This window comes from Monopterus albus, unplaced genomic scaffold (genome assembly GCF_001952655.1).
Source record: "Monopterus albus unplaced genomic scaffold, M_albus_1.0 scaffold95.1, whole genome shotgun sequence".
NCBI lineage: Eukaryota > Metazoa > Chordata > Actinopteri > Synbranchiformes > Synbranchidae > Monopterus > Monopterus albus.
Window position 1 is genome coordinate 650,634 of NW_018127975.1, and position 10,400 is coordinate 661,033.

General features: G+C 39.0%; 1 protein-coding gene across 1 annotated transcript in view; it reads left to right on the forward strand.

The window, feature by feature from the left end:
• Positions 1-6,012: 6,012 nt before the first annotated feature.
• The window catches only part of LOC109965052 (mucin-15), a 7,246-nt gene continuing 2,858 nt past the window's right edge, over positions 6,013-10,400 (forward strand). The window contains exons 1-2 of the mRNA XM_020608782.1: positions 6,013-6,501; positions 9,258-9,428. Coding sequence (XP_020464438.1) covers positions 6,015-6,501; positions 9,258-9,428 — 658 coding nt within the window. The 5' untranslated portion in view covers positions 6,013-6,014. The remainder of the gene's footprint in view (positions 6,502-9,257; positions 9,429-10,400) is intronic.

The window sequence follows — 10,400 nt, forward strand, 5'->3', positions numbered from 1 at the left end:
CTTCCTGATGTAATTTATATTGCATGTATTTGTATCAACATGCATGCCAACAATACTCACATCTACTGTAGATGTACTCTGGGTTGACTTTGAATATAATAAGTGGATTGATTATCTAACAGCTCCTTGTCCTTATCCCCAAGTCACTAAGCACACCGGCTCCGAGTGCCTCTTCATATACGTCACTAGTCTGCTCAAATGCATTCAGCTGTTGCACGACTCAGTTACCTGAGGAATGAGACAAAAACAATCCTGGCTCATTTGACGCACAGTACCTGTGCGCTCACAAAGTCACATGTCACTTAGTAGCCTGATATAGAACAGAAACAAAGGCGTGGATGAAACCGGAGCTCGCTAGCCTCCTGTCTGTTTCCATGACAACAGTAGCTGTTTCCAATGCTTCAGTGAGAGAGGCAGAGAGACAGAGAGAAAAAAGGATCAAAGGACCTACAACCAGAGGCTACACCCTCTAGGAGAATTTGCAGAGCTAACCTGGCAACCCAGGAACCTGGGAAACCAAAACTAAACACAATCAAATTAATTAAATGGAAACATGAAATAATGAAGCGATAACAAACTGATGTTCCCCGAACCCCTCAACTCTCTTCCCCTTCCCTTGTCCACTAAATCATTTCCATCCCAGTCATGTGTGGCCTTTTCACACAGTGCAACTGGATGCTTTTCAGGGTGTGTTGCTGTTGCTGGCAGGTGTAGAAGCAGGTTGAGCAGGTTGTTTTCTGAATGCCAGTATGCCAGGCCCTCCTCCCTCCCACTCTGTTTCTTTCCCCAAGCTGATTGCTGATTCACCCTCACATGTTGGCAGCTCAGTGAAGAGATTTTGTTGCTTGTGCACCTGTTCTCAGCTGATACAGCCTAAGACTAAGGTAAGGATTTACCGAGGAAAGATTTAATTCTAGGTCTTCTTTCATTTTCTCAGAAAATGTGTGAATCTATAAGGTGGGTGGATGAAATTTTGTCTTAATGTTTAATAAGATTTGAGTCACATTTTTGTTTGTTTGTTTTATACCTAAAAAAAACCCACAAATAACCTTCCTCCCTTTTTTCAAGATTTGGTTTACAATGATTTTATTATAAAGCACAATTAAATTGTATAAAATATTTAAGACTTGCCTTCACTTGGCAGTTTTTGCTGTCCGCTTCCTATTTTGAGGTTCAGCCACAGCACAGCTATTTATTTACAGTGTGAAAAAAATTGTCACAAACATCACAATGGGTACACACTGTATGACATTTCATCACCTAAACATGGGAATACATATGTAATACAATGCAGTTAGACATTGTTAGTGACCTATTTACAGTATTATATATATATATACTGAAGCTCTAAGGTTGAACCTTAGGAGATATGGAGAAAGTATTCAGACTATTTACTAAAAACAAAAAGGAATACACACCATAAAAAGTAAATGTATTTTTTTCTGAAATGTAGTGGAGTAGAGGTATAAAGAAGCTCAAAATGAAAGTACAAGTACCTCAAACCTGTGTACAATTAATGTACTTGAGTTACTTTCCTGCTTTGCACAGATATTGAGGTTACAATATAAATGTCAAGTAATTAGTGCCTGTGTGTGAGGTGAAGGATTTCAGTGTTTACAGGATGTATATCTGTATGTATTTAAGCTTCTGTGAGTGTGTGTGTGTGTGTGTGTGCGAAACAAGGCAGACAGGGCTGCCGGTACAGAGGCTGACAGACCAGCAGAGTAGGAACTCTTTTCAACAGGTGACTTCTCTGAAAAATAATAGTCAGATGCAAGCACCTTGCCTGTTTCTTTCAACCCACTGCAGCACAAGGACTCAGTGGTGGGACACTTATGGGCAGATAGTTTTTCAGCAGTGTGCCTCTGTAGTTTTCATTGAACAGGTGGATACACTTTAAAAACAACAACCTGGTGGCTCAGCAGAGCTACCTGTTAAACTGGTTCTACTGTATATTAATTTGCCTCATTTACACCAGATTTTCAGCCACCTGTAGGATAATTATATTCCACAGAGCATTCATTATTATTATTATTATTATTAATAATAATGTATTTACTTGAGTTGATTTTTTAGGGGGGTTTCCTTAAATTGATAGCAGCAGTCAAGACAAACAGTAAATCTGGGGAGAAAGGGGTGTGAACACAACAAATGTCATTCGAGATTATAATGTATACCTGTTAGGCCCTTTGCAAATATATAAATAAATAAAAGATACATTTGATCTATTGTTTGACTGGAAAGTTGCTGACAAATTAGCAAAGAAGTCACTGCATACAAAGTGTAATTCATTAGGTTTGGATGATATCCTTAGTGTTCTACAGATTAGAAACAGGAGTTTTCTGGGTAATTAAATAATGCTGTAAGTTAACATTATGACCAGGAATCTTTGTTTTTTAAGAAATAATGTTTTTTTTCCCACTGTCTTATTGATATGACACGTAGCTTTTTACCACAGTACCCATAAGCTTTAGCTTCTGTCTCTACAGAGACAATGCCTGTTAAAGGCACTGATTAGAGCTGTACCAAATTCAGTACATTTTATTGTTGCAAATGTGAACAAAACACAGCTCTGCTGTTACCTAACCCATCAAAGATCCAAAAATGGCTGATTTAAACAGCTGAAACTTGTATCAGTTTTTTAGAAAGTGCAATCTTTAGCTCTGTGATTGGACCTTCCTTACTCTGTCTTGTCTGGTGACAACTTGACAAGCAGGTCAAAACAGAAACAAGCAGAAAGTGATTAGGTCAGGGTTCTCTCAGATCAATGAGCCAGTCATTGATGAGTAGTTGCTGCAAACCTTGATGTTTCAAAATGTGAGAAGCATATAATTATTTAATTGTGGAAACTGTGGAGGTTTGCACAAGCGTTGGTGTTAGCAGAGCTCACCGCAAGAAGCATGTAACTGCTTAACCTTTGACTTGAAAGTGCCAAAGCTGCTAATAAGCATTTTTCAGCCAAGTTCACAGTCGTAACCTGTCCAGGGTGGACCCCACCTCTCGCCCAATGTCAGCTGGGATTGGCTCCAGCCCCTCCCCCGTGACCCTCTTCAGGAATAAGCGGTATATATAATGGATGGGTTCACAGTGGCAAACCTTAATCACTAGATGCAGCTTCCCTGGGTGGTTTATTCCAGTTTTTTATTTTCACTGCTGTTCCCCTTCTACCCATCTCGGTGGAATGAGTCATTTTCTTTAATCATGTACTTTTAGTCTCGTTAACCTGCATTCACACAGCAAGCTGCGCCATCATCAGCCCACAGGTTTTTTATTTATTTTTGACAGAGTAGAAAAAATGGAAACATGGCTGATCAACAAGCTTGCTAAAAAAACTGACTGCAGTCAAACATTCGTGCTGTCCAATTATATTTCCATACTTATTTGTGAAAGGCTGTTTTGTATTCTGGAAGTGTGAAATGGGTGAAAAGTTGCTTGTACCTTTTCAGAAATCCCAACTTCTATTACAACACCTATGGATGTAACATTTTTGAGTCTAAGTTCAAAGGAAAATTTGTTATTTTCATTTTATTTTATTCATATCAGTAAATGCTGCATGTTCAAACCTCTGTCACTACAGGCTGCAGCAAACACACTGCAGACGGAGCTTTTTATCATGACAAGAATCAGATCAAAACAAAGCAAATGATCAACAAAGTCACCCCTGTGAATATGTCCTGAAGGGAATAACTGGAGCTGCAGTCATTTTTGTATTGGATTGAAGGCAATGGGAGAACACATGGCTCACTTGCATGAACTCACACCATCTCACTGGAGATTGTGTTGGGACTGAACACCAAATTGCAGCAACTTGGTGTAAAATGTAGTAGCCAGGGACATCATGTTCATGATGTTGTGACCCATGTTCACTGCACCCTCAAGTGAGCAGCTCCCTGAAAGACGAGCCGTCGTTCAAGAATTTTTATTATGACATGTCAGAGCAGTTGACCACTGCTGCTAAAGTGATTTTGTACTTCTGGAAAAACAGGAACAAACAGATATTTTGAACTGAATCTCCACGTGTGGTCAAGGAGAGAGTGAAGGCTGTGATATTTAGCACCTGTGGCACTTTATGGGGAGAAGGCAGTAAACTCCTCAGTTAAAAACAGACTGTTTTGCCTTTAGTCCTCATTTTTAGCAAAGATGGGGGGTGGACTAATCTCACACAGGCATTTTTGAGTGCATCTTTGCATAGTTATCAGTAACCTATCAGTAACCTACCATATCTTAAATGTAATGCAAGAAAAATGTTTACACAAAACACGTTTTTCTTGGCAACTAAAGATCCTGTTGTATTCATTGCAACTCGGTTTCTGACTAGTTGTGCTACTTATTTAGTATAATTTTACTATAGCATGAATATACATAGAATATTGTTGACATAAAGTACTAAGACAGATTTTATCTTAGTTATATTGGCAGATGAATTTCCATGAAAGAAACTGCTCAGTGTAAACCCCAGTTAATATTTACTGTTTATTTATTGATTACATGAAATTGAAATCTTCATTTATGCTGAATTAGATGGTTGTTTGTAGACAAATTTAACATTTTTTATGGGTAGTTCACATTCTGTCCTCTGACTAAAAGCCTAAAGTTTGTGCCAGCTTAGCATTTAGAAACAGCTGGAAATGTACCAACTGAGTACCCTCTAATTACTTATAATTAGTACCAGGTTATATGGTTCCTTCCAGGAAACGTCTTAGGAAATTATTTAGAAATAAACTGGTATTGATAGACCCGTAAAATAAAGTGTTACCCAGTTTTCCCATGTACAATAAACACATAGTGCAAATTGGCAGATACATGCAAAATCATATTAAAAAAAAAAACAAAATCCCAACTCAAGGTCCACTTGTTTATATATTCTGGACATCTTAACCTTATTACTTCATCAGGAGATAAAGTTTGCTCAGTTGTGGCATTAGTGGTGTAGATCTAGAAACTTTGCAAATATGCACTTCTCTGACTTCTCATCCAGGTCAATTCAATCCGCCCTTGGTAACAGAAGCTAACGAACTAATGACCACTGCACAAACTTTCAGCTCAAGGTCCACTTGCTCATTTGTACTGGAACTATTTAATGTCATGGTCAACATGTATCCTACAAGCTCTCAGAATAATGGAACCCGGTCCATGGAAACTCTGTGATATGGTCAAAGCTTCCCAGGAAGAGAGTAACTGGACTTTAAATTGAGGTTGTTTTAATAAAATTTCTGCATACATATCACAGTAAACATCAACACAGAAAAAAATGCTCTTAATTATGCCCTGGTATTATTAGCATTATATCAGGTTTAACAGTATCTCCCAGCTCCTCATTATGTTAACAATATTCTGTGTATGCAGTTTGTTAAAGTAAGACGAGTCTGTGCAAAGCAACTGCCTATTGCTAAGACCGTAGTTTTCAAGGGCTGTAATGAACTGTCAAGTTAAACACATGCAAAAATTCAAGCCGATGTTCAGTGCAATGAGTTGTTTTTATACTATTCATTAACTACATCAGACAAATGCATTAAACAAACAAAAAGAAAATACATTTTAAATCCATTTTTTATGGCAGTTGCTCCGATGTTTGAGTCATCCTGAGTATGTAATCACAATGTGATTCCACTGAAACGATGAGCAATCATTTTTATTTACCATCCACAGCACAGTGTGCATTAATTAGCGAGTAGTAAGATCAGAAGAAACTGTCTCATTGTTCAAATATGAATCTGTTTCTGCTCACCTCTTTCCACAACATGTCAAGAAACCAAATAATATTTTATGTTTTCTCTTGTGTTACAGAGTGAAACCAAAGGGGGGAAATGGAACTGTATTTAAAAATCACAGCAAGCCTCATCTTGTTGGTTCAAGTTTTTCACCTGGCATCGCTTCAATATACAACCACCTCTCAAGTGCATACAAATGATGAAGAATGGCGTTTTGACTCAGGCAAAAATAGTGATGCAAGTCCAGATGTTTCAGAATATGAGCAAAGCAATGACTACAGCGGTGGGATAGAACCTGGCTTCATGGGAGTATACAGTGAAGTTGAAAATCAGGCCAGCCATGATAGGGGTGTAAATGAAACATCTGAAGATGTGACTACTGTCACTGCCCCCCTGCCTCAAATGTTTTCAAATGGCACAACTGCTACACCCACACATCTCGCAAACACAAGCCAGATCAACATGACATCTTACAACTCAACGACAACCCCTTTTATTGCCGAAGATAGCACCAGCTTTCCAGATTTCTACAATCACACTGATTTACCGTCAACACCCTTGACTCAAGAGAGCAATGATACGCAAGTATCCACAACAATTCAAGGGCTAACAGACAGCACGACGACACCAGAGATAAAGGAATCATCCACTGTGTCTTCAGCTACAACACTGTTCCCCTCTGAGACCACAGAAACAACCCCTGTGACTTTGACTACCACTTTTGCCGATATAGATGAGGAGGCCAACTTGACAAACAGAGATCTGGCCTCAGGGAGCGATTCAGAAAGAGGTACTGCTGCAAATTCAGGTGTCACATTATCTGCTGTACATTTCTCTGCCCAGAAAACCACTTTGTTTTCTTTGCAGTGTTACATCACTTTATAGACCGATACCAGAAAAAAAAAAAAAATTTGTGTGAAATTCCAAGCCCTCTAGACTGTTTGTAAGGAGGCTTGACAGAGCTGCTGTACAGGGCAAGAAAACAGGCATGAAATCTGAACACAAGTTGCCTTTAGGTTTTTAAATTAACACTGTGCTTATTGCTTAAACTGACATACCTGTAGACCACTGTTGCTTCTTTTGCACATTGCTTTTTCTGTCCTTTCCCTGACCCACATTTGCCTATATCAGCTTTCCCACTGGCAAAGGACAAACATCCCCTTATTTTAAAGGAAAAGGCTGGATTGGCTTTCAGGTGCTATCAGGCTTACAGCCACCTTCTCAGCGGGACAATGAAAGCTTGTTTTATTGGGAAAGAACCCAGTGAAAGGTGGTCAGGGACTGAAGTCAAAGATACATGTGCTACTGCTGCTCAGGCGTGTGAGCTGCTTGTCCTGTAAAATATATGCGTGTGAGCTCACTACCAACACCATGGCGAGAGGGAAAAAAGGCATTTAGAGAGCCGGCAAGGGGTTGGGATAAAAATCACATTGTCAGATATGACAGCAGGGCATAATACTAACCAATGATGGCAATAAATAGTAGGAAAAGAAAGAAAAATCTGCTCTACAGTTGACGGACACATCGTATGCACAAAAACTACAGAAGCACAGGTGACTAAGTCCAGATAAACAGAGTCTATAGAAATGAACCTTCAAGTCAACTATGCTTTTAGTGATATCAGTAAATAAAAATGTCATCTTACTTTAGCTGCCTTAGCTACCTTAATATACCAAGGTAACAATTGTTACCCTGACATAAGGTTGTTTATAATACATTACCGCTAAGAGTTTACAGCCATGTTAGCAGCTTAGTGAGACTGTACCTTAGGCGCAGTGGAGCTTTGCGCTAAAAGGTAACATCAGCTTCCCAGGTATAATGTTCACCTTCACAATCTTAGCTGAGTGTGTCAGCATGCCGGTGTATGCTAAACAGAAAGTACAGGTGAAACTGAGGGGATTGTCATTCTGCAGGTATTTGATCATAACCCAAAGTACAGGATAAATTAAAATTTTGATCTAATGACAGGGGCAGATGAAAAATGTGGTCATTGCCAAAGTTATTACAGTTCATCCTGAGATGACATAAATGTCTTTATGAACATTCATGGCAATCCATCCAACAGAAATTTCAGCCAAAATCACAATCATCAACTACAAGGTCTCACTAGAGGAAATGAAAGGGGATCGCCAACGTCAGCAGGATTCACCCTCGAGGGAACATGGATATCTGTACCATGTTTCATAAAAACACAAGGCTTGTTGAGCTATATCAGACCAAAATGGTGGCCCAGCTAACAGACCAGCATTCCTATCCATGGAGCCACACCACTAAGGCATCTAGGGCATTCAGATTAGGATAATACACTGTAGTTTAATTTGCATGCATTTACATGTAGGAAAGTACATCAAAAGCCCATGAGAGTAACCTCAGCTCTAAAACATTCAAGGAGAGGGGAATAAGCTGACCGCATATTTACTCAAAATACTGTCTCAGCAAGAACAAGACTTAAATAATTCCAGTCATATTTTGTTATATTTACCTCCAAATGAAATGCTAGATGCAGCAAAATGAAAAAAGAATAGAAATATATGGAATAAAAACCAAAAAAAGGTATTTTGGCTTGTTCGTCCTAGGTTAAGGGTGCATTGATGCTACGTAGCTAGTGGGTAGATTGAGTGATTTGTAGATAAACAGAGTCACTGAATTATTTATGAGACCTGATAAAATGCAAATATTTAGAAACAGTATTTCTGTGTCAAAGGATTCTGAAGACAGCTGTCTCTTTCAAATTTGCCTTTTCCCCACTGCAGCTGCCTAAAACACAAACTGCGAAAAAGAAGAAAAAGTACTTTGAGGGTTTAACAATAACACCTTATGAGCAATGAACTTATAAAGCTACAGTTACACATTTTGTTAAAACATTTAACACCCTATAATATGAACAAAATCTCAGCATCTATACAATATGTTGTGTTTTGCACACCTTTGCAATCCCGGCCGGCAATCGGGTGAAGGCGGGGTACACCCTGGACAGGACGCCAATCCATCGCAGGGCTAACACATAGACGAACAACCACACACACGCACACACACTCCTATGGGCAATTTAGAGACACCAATCAACCTAAGCTGCATGTCTTTGGACTGTGGGAGGAAGCCGGAGTACCCGGAGAGAACCCACGCAAGCATGGGGAGAACATGCAAACTCCACACAGAAAGGTCCCAGGTGGGGCCCGAACCCGGAACCTAGCCTAATATAATGGGAACTAAAATAATGTTCCATCACATTTCATCTTTATTTCGATGATGAGCACAGCCTTCTGCTCTAAAATATTCAGATGTATTCAAGCAATTATTATAAGTGTGGAATGCTAATTGCATTAATCATTGCAGTGTAAATTAGACAAATCTGTACAGCTGACTAATTGGTATGTGTATCTATGCAAAGTGTTGGCACTGGAAATAGAGTTTCAAAAACACATTTCAGCCACAATTATGTGACAATTAATCCTCAAAGACACCATATAAATAATTTTGTTGCTGGCAAATTAATTGTTACTCTCTCCCACCTCTTCCCCTGCACTCTTCTTTTCGCCAATTAAGATCTGCCATCAGAACCACACAAGAACAAGAGGGTCGTAGCCTGGGGGGTTATTCTGGGAACGATGGTGGTTGTGGCCTGTGTGGGACTGGTGGCCTACGTCATCCTGAAAAAGAGACACCAAAAGTTGTTCTCCCACAGGAAACTGGTTGAGGAGTATCCTTCAGACCCAGGTATGATGGTTTCCAGACTCCCTTATAAAGTCAAAGGAATATTCCACCCTAAGACGTATTTAATAACACTGTTATCTGTGATCTCGATCAGGATTTAATTAGGGCTGGCAACTTGAGCCGACAATATTAAAAAACTCTCAGACAGGTGGGCAGCAGATTGCAAACTGCTGCTGTAAAAGTGTACTAAATATGACGACTGCTTTATATCACTCACTTATGCACACAGTTGCATACTCAGTCAATACATTTCCCATGAGGTCAACATTCTGGGGAAATGGTCTGATACATAATCCCCTAGTTCCAGTCCAGTGAGCTGTTGTTATACTTTGTTTAGCCATTTTTTATATTAACTAAAACAAAAACGAATTGTCCCTGTTCAATGTCTGACGGTTTGTTATTCCTGGACCTGTGCCATAGAATAACAGAATTAAAAACACATCAGGGAAACACACCACTGCAATGAGTGACATATTTTGTCATTACAAAACACAAGACCCTAATACTTGTTAAGAATATCCAGAAATTTCATGCATAGACCCATGACTCTAGCTTACTTCAGATGCTGTAAAATGTTATGGATGTTTGGAGAAAAAAAAAACAGTATCAGGGTTTGGTGTTTCATAATGGGGAAACATGTCACCAAGAGCAGCGTTGTGTTTCACTGATATGTTTTAAATTGTTTTTGAACATCATTGTTGGTTTTGATTTGATTCATTCTTTCAAGCATGTAAAGACAGTTGATATGTCAACACACATAATTTTACACATATCCAACAAATGCTAATCCAATATCAATTTGCTTATACCTAGTACATGCTTGAATGGAGTAGGAAGAAGTCAGACTTATCCAGTCCTACCCCATGACATCATCTTACATCATTGGTTTGCAAGCAGTAAATGATTCACTTCTACCCACACAAGTATTATACTAAAAAAAGATTATAACAGTGTTAACATTCTTACATAATTACA